Source organism: Cynara cardunculus (genome assembly GCF_001531365.2).
Source record: "Cynara cardunculus var. scolymus isolate 2C chromosome LG 15, CcrdV1, whole genome shotgun sequence".
NCBI classification, from domain to species: Eukaryota; Viridiplantae; Streptophyta; class Magnoliopsida; order Asterales; family Asteraceae; genus Cynara; species Cynara cardunculus.
Genome location: NC_037542.1, coordinates 18118126 through 18134037, shown reverse-complemented (window position 1 = coordinate 18134037; position 15912 = coordinate 18118126). Strand labels below are relative to the sequence as shown.

The window sequence follows — 15912 nt, the reverse complement described above, 5'->3', positions numbered from 1 at the left end:
TATGTATTTGGTTCACAAAGTGAAACTTTTTGTTTCACACGGGTGAATAATATTCACATTGTGAAACATATATACGTTAATCAATATCTTAAATCAAACTGTATATAGAAAAAAATCATGTGAAATAATACGTGATGCTCCCTGTTCTGAGTTCTGACAGTTTTGTGGCTTCTTAAATGATAAGCTTCTTTTTTACTTTATGGTAAAAGAAAGACTTGACAAAATGTGTTTTTTTGGTTCTCAACAATAAATTTAACTTAAAATTTCATGTTTTTAAATTTACAAATCTGATTTTTGAATCTTTTACATGTGATCAAGCAGGCACCAAATTCTCTTTTTCAATAATCCTCTTGATCTAATTGAAAGTAGGAACTGGGGTGGTTATGATGGTTCCTAACTTTGTGGAGAGATAAATTATCAAAAGAGTATATATGAGGATTGTGTAAGAAAGCTGATTGTTCGACTAATCAATGGCTATATATCTGGAACCTGTTGTGAAGGTACGACGGTCTCTGAACTCAGAAGTTTCTCCACCTCATCATTTGCCTCCGCTTGAATTCTCCATTTCTGTATATATATATATATATAACACCGATTTCCGTTAGGATTCATAACCACATATACGAAGTAAAAATAGCATGAAAAAAAAAATCCCACTTGGAGGTGAGGTCTGGTGAGGTTAGAGCATCTCCAACAGATTCTCTAAAATACAGAAAATGAGGTTTTTGTCATCTATTTTGCTCCAAAAGATTCTCTATATTGCTCTCTAAAATAGAGAAAACTCCAAGTTCAGAGAATTATTTAAAACTTCATGTGTGGAGAGAAAGATTAATTTTTTATCCATACCCACTAATGAGATTGAATATTTATTATTTTATATAATGGATGTTGAAATTCCTAAAATAAATAATCTCTTGGAGTTAAATGTAATCTGGTTCTCTATTCTAGAAAAATTATAGCGAATTCGCTGGAGATGCTCTTAAGATGTAGGCACACCTCACTTCTAACCTAAAGAGTAGAGCGGTTGAGTATAAGGTAAACAAGAAAGCTAACACCATGAGCCGAGAATAAATATTTGTCGTATTCAAGTTTTCATGAATTTGGCATCGCAAGAAAACTGCTTCCAATTGATGAGAGCTTACCTCTTCAAGATTTTCAAGCTCCATTATCTGTTCTATTTGTTCAGCAATAGTCTCCTGTACAAGAAATTTAAAAGAAAATAAATATATTGCAATGAGCAAAGGAATTGTCGTCAAATAATTCGCTATTCATTTCTACTTTTTATCATCTTTATTGTGATTTACAACGGTTTAGAGTTTATATTGTTACAGAGATATCAAGAAAGCTACTACTTGTTTTAGTACCTATAAATACTATGGTTTAATGTAGCAATCAATTTTTTATTCAACAACCAAACTAATTCTAGCGGAGTTTCAGAAATAAAAAGCAACTCATCGGAGCTCAAAAGTCAAATGTTGACTTTTTCCAGATGGAGGGAGTATGAGTTTTGAAATGGGAACCATATCAAGGTAAGAGAGAAGTGAAAAATTGTTAACACACCACATTGCTGGCTGCTTCAGCAGCTAGGACATCAGAGTCCATTTCTACTTCTATTTCGATCATTGAAGAAATCTGTAACAAAAGCAAAATTATGCATAAATTAGTGATACGATGACTTGATTATCTTAATGAAGCTTTTCTTTTCTCTGGGATTTTGTGGTGTACAAGACTTACTCTTGCATAGCTTTCAATCAGTTCGATTCGTGATTTCAAGGAACTTTCCAAGCCTTCACGCACCCTTTTGACTCTACTTCTCCGTGCACTTCAAAAAAAGGAAAAACACATTCCATGAACTGTTTTTTTGTACAAGAACATCAAGTAATTACACTAGAAAGAAAGAAAAGAGTAACAGATATAGTTTGAGGAGATTACCGGTAAGAAGGTTCTCCAACAGCGACAATTTTGTTCTCCAGTTGGCACATACGAGCCAGCATCCATACCTAATATATTGGAAAAACAAGATACTTATTGTCTTATTCTCTGCTGAAGCATGAACTATGTGGTAAACCTAATAAGAAAAATATATGCACATAATCTATAAAAAAAAATCCAACAGTATTAACCTTTAGGGTGCACTTGGTACACTAAAGAGGATGGAATAAAACATAAAAGAACAGGGATTTCCACAGTTGGCAGCACTTTTATGTGGAATAGAGTGGAGCATGCGTGTTCCACCCCCACCCCATGGAAGAAGGTGGAACATGCCTATATTTTATAACCTCAACATAAAACTTAATTATCTTCTAAAACATCAAATACACCTCTCACTTACATTTTATTCATTCTTTAAATTTTATTTATTGTATTTTATGTTCATTAAACCTTCACTTTACAATCCTCAACATATTATTTATATATGGTTTTTATATTTTGATTAATTTATGTAAGTTATTAAATATTAATAATTCAAAAAAATATAACAAAGGTATAATATAGAAAGTTTTCATTAGAACAATTATTTATTTTGGTGTCATTTTATTGTCTTGACGAAAACTTTCTAATGATATATTTTGTTATAAAAATATTTATTTTATTATAACTTGATAAATTACATAAATTAATCAAAACATATAAACAATTCATTAGGGATAAATTGGTTATTTTATTTGTTCTGTCTTGTCCAGTTGTCTTACCAAACGCTGAATGCAGTACTATCCTGTTATGTCCTGTCCTGTTTGGATACCAAATGCACCCTTATAGGATCCACATAGGTATTAAAAATTAAATTCGCAACATTCTTTATTGTTATTTGAAGTACAATACAGAAATCCCAAGGTCAGGTTGTTGAAGAGTAATGACTACTCCAACTATAAAATAATGTCACTAGAGAAGGCATCAATAATATAGCACAGAAAGATGTTAACTTATTTCAGACAAGTATGAAAGATCGCCCCCTTGGATGACTGCAATCCATGTTAATATTTTCTTATCTTGTTGATGTGTACTCCAATTCATCGAAATTAAATGTCACCATTAGAGACGGGATTGCATAAAAGTATCACATCTTTTGTAATTTGTACGTCCCCAAAGTTTTCCATTGATCTTTGGTTATTTGCATTTGCTATATATTGTGGCAGGGGCCTTGGAATAAGCTGCTAAAGTAGTAAAAATAGTAGTTGGACAGCTGAAGCATGTATTCTAACTATTTTATAATCTAAGAACAATGAAGTGATACTGGACTGCGGGGTAATAATTCACTTTGGGCAAAGGTGAATTTTTTTGGGACAAACTAAATAAAAAATGAATCACATTGTGCACAGGGAGAGCAAGAAATAACAAAGGCTCTTGGTGAAGGTGCAGCTCTTGATAATACATAAAAAAATCAACTTATGGGGTGTTTGGTTTAGGCAAGGGAATGAGAATGCATTCCCCCCCTGTTTTACCTGGAATGAAATCTTGGGGCTTCTAGGGGAAATAGACTCATTATATAAAACCAAACAGTTTCTTTTATTTTCATTAATTACTGCTTAATACCTTTAACCAGACACCCCCTTAATTGCATGTCAGGCATGTGATCATTCAGACAACACATAGTTATCCAAGTAAGGCACTCGAATATTTCTAATAAAGTTGTTAAGCAAATAACAGCACAACTGGCAAATAATTTAAAAAAGTACCTCATTGTCAGCAGCGTCTTTTAAATCCTTAATGCGAGATTGAAGTGTATCATACTGAGACAGTAGTTGCTGCCTTATGGCAACTGTTTCCACAAGTCTTTGAGGAAGCTGGTGAAAAAGAGAGAGAAAACATTTAACAAACTTATGGGCAACGCTTGTAAATGGAGTAAACATCACATGGCGAATGAGTGGATTGCTTTTTTACTGCAAATCAAGAATCTCATTGATTTTAAATCAGCAGTAACTTGAGTACTAGATGATGTAAAGTTGAGAATGTTTTTAGTAACATGAACAAGCCAACTTACTCGATTGAACTGTGGAAATACCAGACCGTTTAAAGTGGCTCCGACAGCTAAAGATGAAACAGCTGCAACCGTAATAAATTGAGGTAAGCTGGGATCTATTATTCCTGAGGCCATATCTCCTGTGGCTAAGACAGTGAGAAGCGGAAAAAAGACAGCTGGGCTAAATAAGGACAGTCCTCCATTTTTTGTAGGGGCTCTCAGTAATGGTGATTCTCTGCCATCTTGATGGTTTGTTAGGCACATGGGCTCTCCAGGGTAATAGTTGGGGGTTTTGGGGCTAAATTTCAAGGGACCCACTTCCCGATAGACACTCGATGGAGCAGCTACAGCAATTGTCACCCGTTCCCCTTCTTGTGCAGGGAGATCAACTGTTTTAGTAGCAAATCTGTGGGTTCGAGCCATACCAGATGGTGTCTGGACCTGAGAGATGATGCAGGACAGATTTTGAGAACAATCAAGAACTAGACTATAAATCAACTAGAAATCACATGGAAGCAAGTTTGCCAAAAGCTGCATAAATACATATGTATCAACGAATTTTGTCTTAAGGTATAGTACTAAGAGCATGTTCAATGGCTATTTGCACCATGAATCGAAAACATTTGACCATGCAAGTAATGCTGCAGATGGCTTCACCCGCCGGGCGCCCCCAATAAAAAGCCAGAAAAGAAGGGAAAATATATCCTGGGTTTACACAAGAGGGGACTGATTTGTGAAAGACAAACACGTGTAGGGGATGGCTGGATAGAAAGTGAATAAAATCTACCGCTTTTCTTAAAAAAACCCCACAACCGAGTTGTTTTCAACAAGTTCGCCCCCTTGTGTAAAGAAGGGGCATTTTGTGCAATTTTCCCTTCTGTTCTTTTCTCCCAAAGGGAGGGGGAGGAGGCTTAGGGCATGTTTGTTAGCAGCCAGCTTAATGGGACTCAGCTTATTCAGTCAGCTATATATGACTGTTTGGTAGTGGCTTGATGATATAGAAAACGGCTTATTCATTAAGCTTCTAGGGGGAGCTTTATACAGAAAGCCAAGATTTTTACAGACCTGTTATTCCCAATTAAAAAACATGCTCCTTCTATCTATGAAAAAACTCTCCCAAACAAAAACATTCTCAATCTATACAAGATATATTAATCCATACAAACAGCTTTATCCATACAAGACAATGAAAAACAAACCAAACAGCACCTAAGCCATTTTCATTTTCTATTAAGGAATGATGCAACCGGTTACACTAAAATCTATTAATGCTGATGAGAAACATAAACTCTTATAATCAGTGAGGAATTTCGGACACCAATTGAATTGTTGAGGAGAAAGGACCGGAGAGAACTTACCACAATGGAGTGAACAGCAGCAGGAGTACTTTCTTTCACTAGCTGCAATAACTGTAGCCCCTTTTTCCATGCAGGCACATCCATGCTGCGTTCGGCAGGAGGACATCCTTAGAAAAAGTGAATATCACATTATCAACATCATAAACTATGGTACTCTTCACTTAAGCACACTGAGCAGAAGTGGCAAAAAAATACATAAAACTACCTTTTTTTCAATTCATATAAGCACCACAAGGAAACAGGATTTACATCCTTAACCAACATTGAAAAAAACTCCAGAGATTATCAAGTAAAAACTAATGGATAGAACAGAAGTCCATTCCTAATATAAGAAACAACCAAAAGCACCATGTAGGCAATAGCACATAGCTGTGCTAATTGTATGCATACGATAATGGCAATTAAGAGTACAAAGGGGAAGAAGGATTACAAACAACCAACCTGATTTCTTCTGACTCGATACTAATTATGTTGCCAGAAACAAGCTCATATTGGTAACGGCATTTGGAGCAAGAAACAATCTGCAAAATGACAGTTTCTATCTGATAAGGAAGCATAAAAACATAAAGAACATACTATTGTTTTACCAATCAAGCCTACAGACCCAACCAAGAGACAGGATTACATAGAACACCCTATCATACAACTTTGCCAAATGTTGGCTAGGTAGACGCCTTAAGAAAGCTGAGTGTGACTAAACAAAGCATTTGATGTTCAAATAAGTTTCTCTCACGGAAAAGATGACACAAGCCAAGAGGATATGCATCCATAAATTGAGAATTAGTTTCCTTTCCGTAATGTATTATGAGTTGTTATGGCTTTTAAATGGGTTGCTAAATGCTCATGGAAATAGGGAAGGACACAAGTAAATTCCTGAAAACCTCAATGACATTTCCCGATTTCCCTGGGCCTCTTTTGTATTCCTATAACGTTAGAAAGGGAGAAGTAAATAAATCTCTTGAGGCATATTTGTGCATGCCTGAATACCATTTTGGGGTTGTGCAACAGCAGCAGCTATCATACAACTAGGACATCTTACAATCTTACCAAAAGGAACCTGCATGAACAAAGGCAAACTGCAGATCAACATAAAGACTTATAAAATAGAGGGTCGAGAAATTGATTAACAGGTGACACTAGAAAGAAACAAAGAACTGCAGACAAATGTGACAAATTACAGACACCAACTTCCATGGAATATTCAGTATAATGCTTGCCAAGAATTAAGCCAAAACAGTAATGACAGTTTTACCTCTTCACCAGGAGATACTCCAACTCGGCAAACATTAGCAATGATCCTAAGGGCATCTGAAACCCTCAATGATGCTGCAAGACCCCGAACTAACAGTGTGTATGTATTTACATCAGGTCTGGACCACCTCCATCTGTCACCAACATCTTTATCTCCCACACCTACTCTTTTGCATCAAATATTAATGCATTACCATAAACCACAACTGTATTAAATGAAAACTTGTAAGAAATACCATAGATGATTTTCAATACTTTAAAGTGTACTTATATAGTTTGAGTGGCTGGCAATACTTTATAGATGATTTTAGAAACTACAAACATATGTACCAAGATCGAATAGTTTACCAAAGCTATAGCCATATGTCATAAATTCAATTAAATTTGTTCACTAGCGAATTGTAGAATTTTGCAAGTATGTAGTTCCTAACGACTATTCTATAGTTGTATATCATAAAATCAAACAAATTGTTGCCACAAACCTACACAATTGAATTCTATGAGTTCACAAGTCTTGATAGTCAAGTTGGTAATAGCTGCTATTGAAATAGCAGTTCCCAGAGGTTATGGCTGTGCCTACTGGAGCCAAATATCTAATTATACAATTTCGAAGGTATTTAGTTCTTAACCATCAACTTCTCTAGATATTAGAAAGGTAACATAACATGAGACGTAAGATCCCACGTTGGTTGGGGAGGGAAACAAAGATTGCCAGGGACTGCCTCCATCAAACGCATTTTAAAACCGTGAGTCCAGATGTGGACAGACCGGACAATATCGGTACTAGATGTTACAAATGGTATCAGAGACGATCCTTTTACCATCGAGATGGTGGGGGAAACCTCATTGGGTATGATGAGTCTCTCAAGGGGGTGATTGTAACATCTTAGGTGAATCCCACATTACCCATTACAAGGAGGAAGATTATGGTATCCTCCACATGTTTTAAGTTGGATTCGAAGTTATTGGGTCATTTTGTTGCTTTGGGCTGTTACAAATGGTATCGGAACCAGACTGGTGTGCCACGAAGTACAAAGACTGGTGTGCCACGAAGTACAAAGGTGGCCCTAAAACCATGAGTCCATTATGGACAAAACTAACAATATCTGGGGAGGTTAGCTTACATTAGAAGTCCCAAAAAATCATTAAAATTGCTAAACATTGAATTTAGGACTCTACAAGCAAGTCTATAATTTAATGAAGACAGTAGTTCGTAAATACCTGCATTGAAACTCGACCTCATGGCTTTAAAAATCGACAGTGCCAAATCCGCATTGTTCCGATCAAGCGCAGCCGAAATGATCAAAGAACAATCAGAAGTACTGACGACACCACCGCTTCTCTTGGTCATTTCACCAAACACCTCAAGTGCTTCACTCGCATCTTTTGCAGCCGAAACTCTATTAATAATCAACTCAAAATCACCATTACCAGCATCATCATCACCAGCCGCTACAGCACCTTCATGATAGCTCTCACTCAATGAAGCCTTGATGTTCTTGTAGTTACGAAGATTGCAAAAAACCTGGGATTTTGACAAACTTTGTGTGGCTTCGTTGGAAGTCGATAGGAAGCGATGATGGTGAAGATAGAGACGATTCGGCCATGGAGAAGTTAAGTTGAGCGTCATGCGACCTCTGTATGTGTGTTATCAAGGTGAAGTCAGTGTGTGTAGTGAGGCGGGGAAGATGAGGAATGAAAGGCTGGAAAACAATAAGAATGGAGGGAGAGGGTATAATCTAGTGCGGGTGGGTCCGAATAGAAATATCCTCTCAGAGGATAATGGCCGTCCTTTTTTTTGATCGACGGTGATGATAAAAAATTTGGAAAATGGATTAGAGATGGAGGTGCGGGGAATCGAACCCCGTGCCTCTCGCATGCGAAGCGAGCGCTCTACCATATGAGCTACACCCCCTTGATGTTATTCATTTATTAACGAAACATTAATTACAACAGTTATAATTTATAGATACGTATAAAAAATTATTTGTTTACTTCTTAATAGTTTCATTAAAATGAAGCCTTTGGATCGTTAAGAAATGAATCTTGTTTGATAAAAAAGAATCTGACTCTTAATGGTTCTAAAACCCTCGAAACGGTTTTGTATCTTGGATCTGCCTTAATCATTCAACATCCTAATTTTACTTTTAACAATTACCAACCAAATATATTTCAATTTATATTATATCATAAGAGTTTCTTAATCATTTTGACTATTTAGTTCTGTATTAAACCATTCAACAACTATCAACCAACTTCTAAATTAAAATTAAAATTAAAATGGATCCTCTTATCTAATGTGCACTTGACTGGTTGAGAAGGATCTGGTATTATTAGTAGGAAAAAAAACCATCGATTGCTGTATGAATGAAACATATGAAAATGGCATCAAAATCCAAATATATTGAGAATTCATCTACCATCATTTGATTAGAATGATGATGATACAACTACTCTTTATTCATTTTCGTATTTGATTTTTTGGGTTTTAAGTTGTCACGATTTAACTGCTAATTCTTTCTTTTGTGATTGATCGTAATTAGCCTTTAAATTGAATTTGAGATGTTACAAAAATATTTAAATTTAATATCATTTTTATGCTACTCCAAGTTCTACTAGGGGTGCGTTTGGTTCCCAAGTCAAGACAAGACAAAAACTTGTTCTACTACATATGATGCAACATGAGACTAAGACACGACGGGACCTAAATAGGACAAAAATGCATTTTTTTTTCTTTCCTAAATAGGAAGATTGGACAAAATTGGTAATTACTAAAATATTTATGTCAAATAAAAACTTTCCAAACACACCCTTATGGATTTGCATGTTTGCTCACAAGTTTGCAACCCGCATATTCCACTATTCCTTCCCTTGCAACAACACTGAGGAGTTATTTATCAAATGCTTATCCGCAAAATTTAACATTATCACTTATTTATCGGGTAAAATTTTAGTCCACCAAAACGGTATAGTATGCAACAATTTACTGTTAAGAGCCGTCACTCTCACCTACCGGATAAGATTATTGATCCTTACCTTCGCTCTTACCGGACCGTAAGGTTTTTGGTTCTTGTCGTATTCATCCAGTATGGTTAATGCAATTTGGTAAGCACTTACCAGGTAAGCGTTTAGTAAACGGCCCGTTAATTTCTTAGCGTTTAGTAAACGTTTGCCATTTACCAAACGCTTATCCGGGTATGTGCTTATCAAGTCACGCTACCTCACCGGATGAATATGGTAAGGACCAAGAATCTTACCCGGTAAGAGCGAGATAAGGACCAAGAGTCTTACCCGGTAAGTGAGGGCGACGACTCTTACCATGGTAAGCGCTTACCGGGTAAATTGTCGCATACGATGTCGTTTTGGTGGACTAAAATCCTACCCAGTAAATAAATAATAGTATTAGATTTTACCGGTAAGCACTTACCGGGTAAATGTTTGGTAAAGAGCCAAGGTTTTTTATCTTAGCGTCATTCCTTTTGTCCATATTGAATCATAGAAATGAAAAGCAGAGAATGAAATTTAAAGCACAAGATAAAACGAGGTGAGAATAGATTCCAGCCAAGCATCGACCAAATACTTATTAGTCTTTAACAACTAAAAATAAGGTTCGTAAGTCAACAAAACTGACACTGTTCCGCTCATTTTTTATAGCAGAAAAAAGAAGATTATTATTCTTTGGTCATTATTCCCGCAGCCTAGAAACTAAATGACCTAAGAGAAAATGGATGTCTTTAGTTGACTCCATAGACCCACTTTTCTTGGTTGCTGATGTAACTTGTTAACTCTTCTGGTTTAAACCATAGGCTGATTTCATCCTTCGCCGTTTCTGGACCATCACTTCCATGGATGATATTCCTACAAAGCACAACCCAATGGTCATCTGAAAACGTTCTCACAGAATATGGTCATCAATGAATCACTGAAAATGTCTCAAGAGAATATGGTCATCAATAGTTGTAGGGGTTTGTAAAAAGACAGTTTAAGCCATTAATCATTTCAACATTTCATTCTCTCTTATGATGATGATAGGGAAAATGGAGATGTGGGTATGGGTCCCATTGATTGGAAAGGTTAAGATGGGAAACAGAAACTGAGGATGAAGATATATGGCGTAAACAATATAACATTAAAGGCATGTTTCACAACCATAGGTTACCTAATTTTTTGAGCATAAATAATGCGCTATGTTAGCCGAAAGCTAGCTTATAATCTCCAATAATTTTTTTTTCCAGTTACGCCCCTTATATTTTTCTAATTAATTTTCAACATGTCCTTTTAGGTTAACTTATATTATCATCTAGCTTATTGCTAGTATATCAGCTAGCTTATAGGCAAGTTTGCCAAGTATAGCCAAAGTTTGCAAGCTGAGAAGGAATTATGGGTAGGTACCATGGGATGTGGAGCATGGTTGAAAAGTAAGTCAACCTATGATTTTGTGGGACAAATTTTGTAAGAAACAATTATAAATGAGTCAATGGGGTTGATTTTTCTTTGATKTGTGTATACTACCGAAAATTCTTGAAATAAATAAGAAACTTAGCAACAACCTTAAATGTCAGCAATTAGCTGAACCGCATAACTACTGTGTTTGATTTTTCATTTCCTACAACTATTGTGTGTGTGTATGTGAGAGTGATCATATATGCTAGCAAGTACCGTATGGAAGCATGCATTTTAAGGCTATTGGAAACCAAAATGGACGTATAGATGAGAGTTCTTGTGAGTGGTACCTTCCAACACCAACAGCCAAATCACCCCTGATGGTTCCAGGCTCTGATTTCTGTGGATCTGTGGCTCCAATAAGTTTACGGCCGTATTTGATCACACCCTCTCCTTCCCAAACCTGCATGATTGAGTGATAAGGTATTGGTTCACTGATTCACAAGTATAGAAAAAAAGGGATCAATAGTCTGATTCTTCTTACCATGGCAAGAACAGGGCCAGAGCTAAGGAAGTCGCACAGTCCATTGAAAAATGGTCTTTCCTTGAGATCATGGTAATGCTGCTGGGCGAAGGACTTTGAAGGGATCACAAGTTTAATGGCTACAAGCTTGAATCCTTTACGTTCAAAGCGAGAAATAATCTCTGAAATCTGGAAAAATGAGAAACTTATATTAACAAGAAAAGTGAAGAATTCAAGATGTTAAAGCTGTACAACAACACAAAAGAGGAAGGTGTTCTAAAAAAGAAAAGACACAAAAGGAGTACTTCGTTCTTATTAGTTCTTGTAATCAAGTGGATAGCAACTATATCACATGCATGGCATGTTATACATAAGAAAAGGGTATCTGAAATCAGTTAACCAACAGGTTTATGGGTTGTTTCCAGTAAATGTATGAAAGAATGGTGGTTAAATTACCAGTCCCCTTTGCACACCATCAGGCTTGATGGCGATGAATGTGCGCTCCATCTGCACAGGCAAGAGAAGGGATCAATCTTCCTTCACATATAAATTGAAAAAAAAATGGCAAGAAAGACTATCACACCACCAATCATGAAAATGAAACCGAGCTGTAATACCTCTGCTGCATGTGCCTCTTGGTCCTGAACCATGTAAGCTAATAAGAAATGCAAAAAAAGTGTCAGTTGAATCATTGTGCAACTTGTAGACATCTTTTCTATAAAGTTGTTAATTCAGAGGCAAGTTTAATTTATAAAGTAACATCCAAGGAAACTAATAAGATGTAATATCATAATTAACGCATATTACCAGCATGCCAAAGTATTTCAAATGAATAGACAACGTCAAAGCAATTCAACCATCTATAAAATATGAACCATGTTCTAAAATTGCACTATTCAAGTAAAAGATATAACCCCCACATGTCCAAATCTCATACAGTTCGATGGTAGCACAATTCCATTTCATGGAGAACAAGGCAGGGTGGAATTAAGAAATTGGGAGTAGTTATGAGTTGAAAGTACAAAGAAATATTCAATACACTAGAATGATTGATATGCACTGTAATGAAAGCAATACCCATGCTCATGCTGTCAAAACAACAGTTAATATATATCAAAAAGAAATGTGGGGGAAATAAAGGAAAGGGTCAAATGTCAAGTGTCAACTTAACAAAATTTCCTTCCCATAACTATTCTTTAGACATGGTATGCTTGTAATGGAAGGTTAAGCCACAATGCTGAATCTTGAGGGCTAAGGTTTCTTCCCTTTTACATCTGACTCCCAAAAAAATGTTTCTTATTTTAGTTCATGAGCACCTACCAATGTAAGGCACCATATCAACCTTATTATGAAGGAAGTAAATTCAAAACAACTACACACGCTTACAAAATAAAACTACACAGATCTTATTAGTAATTAACAGAAAGAGCAAATGCATAAAATCCACAATGGGTTATTAGGTCAGATAATACTAGATTGTAAATATATAAACCTGCAGCAGGGAGCATAAATGCTCCAGCGATCCATGTGCTGGAGGTGTTTCCAGAACTATCCCGCCCAAAAGAAGCTAGAGCTGGCAACACTCCTTTGTAGGAAATTGCTGCAGCAGCAGAAGCAGATCGTCCTTCTACAAATGGAAAAAGAACAATAAGTAAACTTTACATAATACCCACAATTTGACAACAACGTATTCTACAAGTTGCAATGCTTGCTGCTGACGTAGACCTTCAGATTATATGACATGTGCATATCTGTAGTATAACATGTTCCCACATTCATCCCATACTTCCCCTCCAGCATCAGATCTAAACTAGATGTTATACCCCAAAAAGATCAAGAAAAAAACACATATATACAAGAATAATTCAAACTAGAAACAAATTTCTTTTCTTTCCCACCGCATCAATCTAATTATCCCACTCAGCAATCTCCCATACTCAGGAAACAGCTACATAATAATACTACATCTTTTTCATTGAAAAATAATAACCATAGAAAACATGTTTATATGAACACAAAGAATCATGGAAAATTCCACTAAAAGATTATTGCAGTGCATAAAGCATTCTACGATAATAACTAAAAATAGAACATTCTACTAAAAATAGCTAAAATAAAACAATTAATATAAACGAAAACAGTATCAAGCTCCAAATATTCAGTCATCGAAGTTAATTTGAGTATGCGATCATCTACTGTCTATGCAACAAAATCAACGCCAAATTTCATCTATCAGTTAAACATTTTGCAATATACAATTTACAACTTAAGAACCTACTCATAACCATCAACTCAATCATAATCACATCAAAACATAGACAAATGCTAATGAAGTAATTGAAATTGAACAACAAGAATGTCAGATAATTATACCGGATAAGAGACTGGACTTCTGCTTAGAAGCAGAAGAAATGATAGACCTAGTAGCTCGTGAAACAGATCTAAAGATCTGAGAACTCATTCTCCTTTGATCGAAGAACTACTCAGAAACTAGAAACAAAAACGAAGAAATCTCTTCGCTTTTTGAGAGTGAGAGCAGAGCAGCGTGCAAAGAGACCGAGGGTTTGAATGTGATTGGATATTTGAGGTTACCAATGTAAGTAGGAAGCAAGGGGGGATGACAAAAATGGAACCCTGAGGTTTGCATCAATTTGCAAAATCAGTCCATTGGGTTTGGACTTGCCATAATTGATACCTGAAGTTCTTTTAAACATATAACTAAAAATTGAATAATGAAGTATAGAGTATTGTCATGTTGTTTTAACATGTGACATGTGAAAATTATAGCTCATTCATCCAGAAAGGTAAGAAGGGATTTGGACTGTTGATCACTTTTAATCTCACATCCATCCCATGAAATTGCCTTTGATACGATAATTGATTATGTGCATCTTGATGTATATCATTAGTGTTGATCTTCAATTAGTATTGATCCAAATACAGAGATCTTTTCTTACCCTTTTTATCATAATTTTCATTCTTACCGAACACAACCCAAGAACACGACCCCAAGTATGTATATATAATATTGGGTTCTAAACAAATGTGGTCTTGAATCACAAGTCAAGTCGATAACTAAATGACCATTTACCGACACTAAACTAAGTGTTTATTAGGTAAAAGTAATCACCTCCCACTTACCTTACTAGGTAAGATTATTGACTAGCAAAATGACATAGTAAGATTGTAGGTGTATGTCTTTTACTTGGTAAATGTTAATTAGCTAATAGTCATCATCACTTACCATGTAAGATTCTTCATCCTTGTCATGCATCTTACTTCGTAAGATTTTCGGTATTTGTCATGCTCACCCAGCAAGTACTTACCCGGTTAACATTTGAAAAACGACCCCTAGATAAAAATGGAAAGATGAATTGTGACATATCACCAATATTTATATGGGCACAAAGGATAAGATAAAATGGATTTCAACATATTCATTATGAATTGAAGCCTAAAGTCTAGAGGTCTAAATGGAAAAGCTTCGGTGGGATTCTATACCTATGATGCAAATAAGATACTACTATGAGACATAAAAGACAACCATTTTAACTTTTAGCTCAGTATATGACGTCATGCCTGATATTTAAAGATCATATGACTTATGAGAAGATATTAGAACACAAATTATCTAAGTTATAAGCAAACCATATTAAAGTTATCAGCTCGTAGCTGGTTTGGCGCATTTTCTTGAAAATGTTTTATCAATAAGAACACTAATTATTTCGAAAAACATATCACAACATATGTTTGTATATACACAATGATCTATCAAGGTTATCAAATTAATACCACAACTTGAACCAAATGTCCTGAAAATGCAAGCAAACCCTCAAAACTAATGTTGAAGGGTTTAATTTGAACAAATAACTTAAATAGAAGGGTTGTCTTTAAAGTGATGTGAAGTTGAGGGTTACTCCAAATCTACCAAATTATTATGGTATCATATGCTGCGTGTGATTTTGTATAGTCAAATGCGAAACCCTATGTTGGATGGATTTGGGCCGTTAAAATAGAGGCCCCGTTAAATAAGATCCACGTGGCTCCAGATCTGATCTTTGCAATCATCTGTTACGAAAATTAAATGTAGAAAATAAATGCTTAAAAAAGAAAAATAATATTTTATTAAATATATAAATATATTAATAGTATAATTAATTTTGATATAAAGTGGTTGTTAAAATTTGATGTAATCTTTTTAGATATTCTAATTTTTATATTTTATTTTAAAATTTTATACTTTTCAAAAGATTTTTTAAATTGCAGAATCAAAATTTTGAAAAAATTATCTTGAAGAGCTTTTTTTAGTGGATGCTTGAGATTACTTATTTAAAACAACTTATCTATACTATATTATAAAACATTTGGCTAAAACTCTTAAAAACTCTTAAACTCTTAAAACTCTTAAACTCGTTCATCCCTAAACAATTTCATCC

The 15912-nt window shown here is 35.3% G+C and overlaps 2 protein-coding genes and 1 non-coding gene across 4 annotated transcripts in view; all 3 read right to left on the bottom strand.

The window, feature by feature from the left end:
- Positions 1–314: 314 nt before the first annotated feature.
- Positions 315–8243, bottom strand: LOC112527151. The gene is made up of 12 exons (XM_025137601.1): positions 7792–8243; positions 6572–6732; positions 6299–6376; positions 5761–5840; positions 5320–5404; positions 3983–4402; positions 3678–3785; positions 1933–2000; positions 1735–1822; positions 1561–1632; positions 1143–1196; positions 315–567 (listed from the first exon to the last, which is right to left on the bottom strand). Exons 1-12 carry the CDS (start codon positions 8198–8200, stop codon positions 475–477), a joined length of 1716 nt encoding a protein of 571 aa, XP_024993369.1. The 5' UTR covers positions 8201–8243; the 3' UTR covers positions 315–474.
- A 169-nt stretch (positions 8244–8412) lies between these two features.
- Positions 8413–8485, bottom strand: TRNAA-CGC. The gene has a single exon. It is a non-coding gene; the product is annotated as a tRNA-Ala (tRNA).
- A 1623-nt stretch (positions 8486–10108) lies between these two features.
- The window catches only part of LOC112527464 (nucleoside diphosphate kinase 3-like), a 13198-nt gene continuing 7394 nt past the window's right edge, over positions 10109–15912 (bottom strand). The window contains exons 9-15 of one of the 2 annotated variants that reach the window (XM_025138139.1): positions 13850–13925; positions 12969–13103; positions 12094–12131; positions 11933–11983; positions 11498–11665; positions 11304–11416; positions 10109–10428 (exon numbers count right to left, since the gene is read on the bottom strand). In XM_025138139.1, coding sequence (XP_024993907.1) covers positions 10305–10428; positions 11304–11416; positions 11498–11665; positions 11933–11983; positions 12094–12131; positions 12969–13103; positions 13850–13925 — 705 coding nt within the window. In that variant the 3' untranslated portion in view covers positions 10109–10304. Of the gene's footprint in view, positions 10429–11303; positions 11417–11497; positions 11666–11932; positions 11984–12093; positions 12132–12968; positions 13104–13849; positions 14026–15912 lie in introns of those variants that run through there. The other variant, XM_025138138.1, reaches the window with a different exon arrangement.

What these genes read in the sequence shown, in the direction of transcription:
- LOC112527151 (XM_025137601.1), bottom strand. Translation starts at nt 8,200, where the DNA reads ATGACGCTCAACTTAACTTCTCCATGGCCGAATCGTCTCTATCTTCAC. An exon ending in GTTGGAGAACCTTCTTACCG is followed by an intron (nt 1,823 to 1,932) that starts GTAATCTCCTCA and finishes CTTTTTTTGAAG; the next exon opens with TGCACGGAGAAGTAGAGTCA. An exon ending in TGATTGAAAGCTATGCAAGA is followed by an intron (nt 1,633 to 1,734) that starts GTAAGTCTTGTA and finishes CTTTTGTTACAG; the next exon opens with ATTTCTTCAATGATCGAAAT.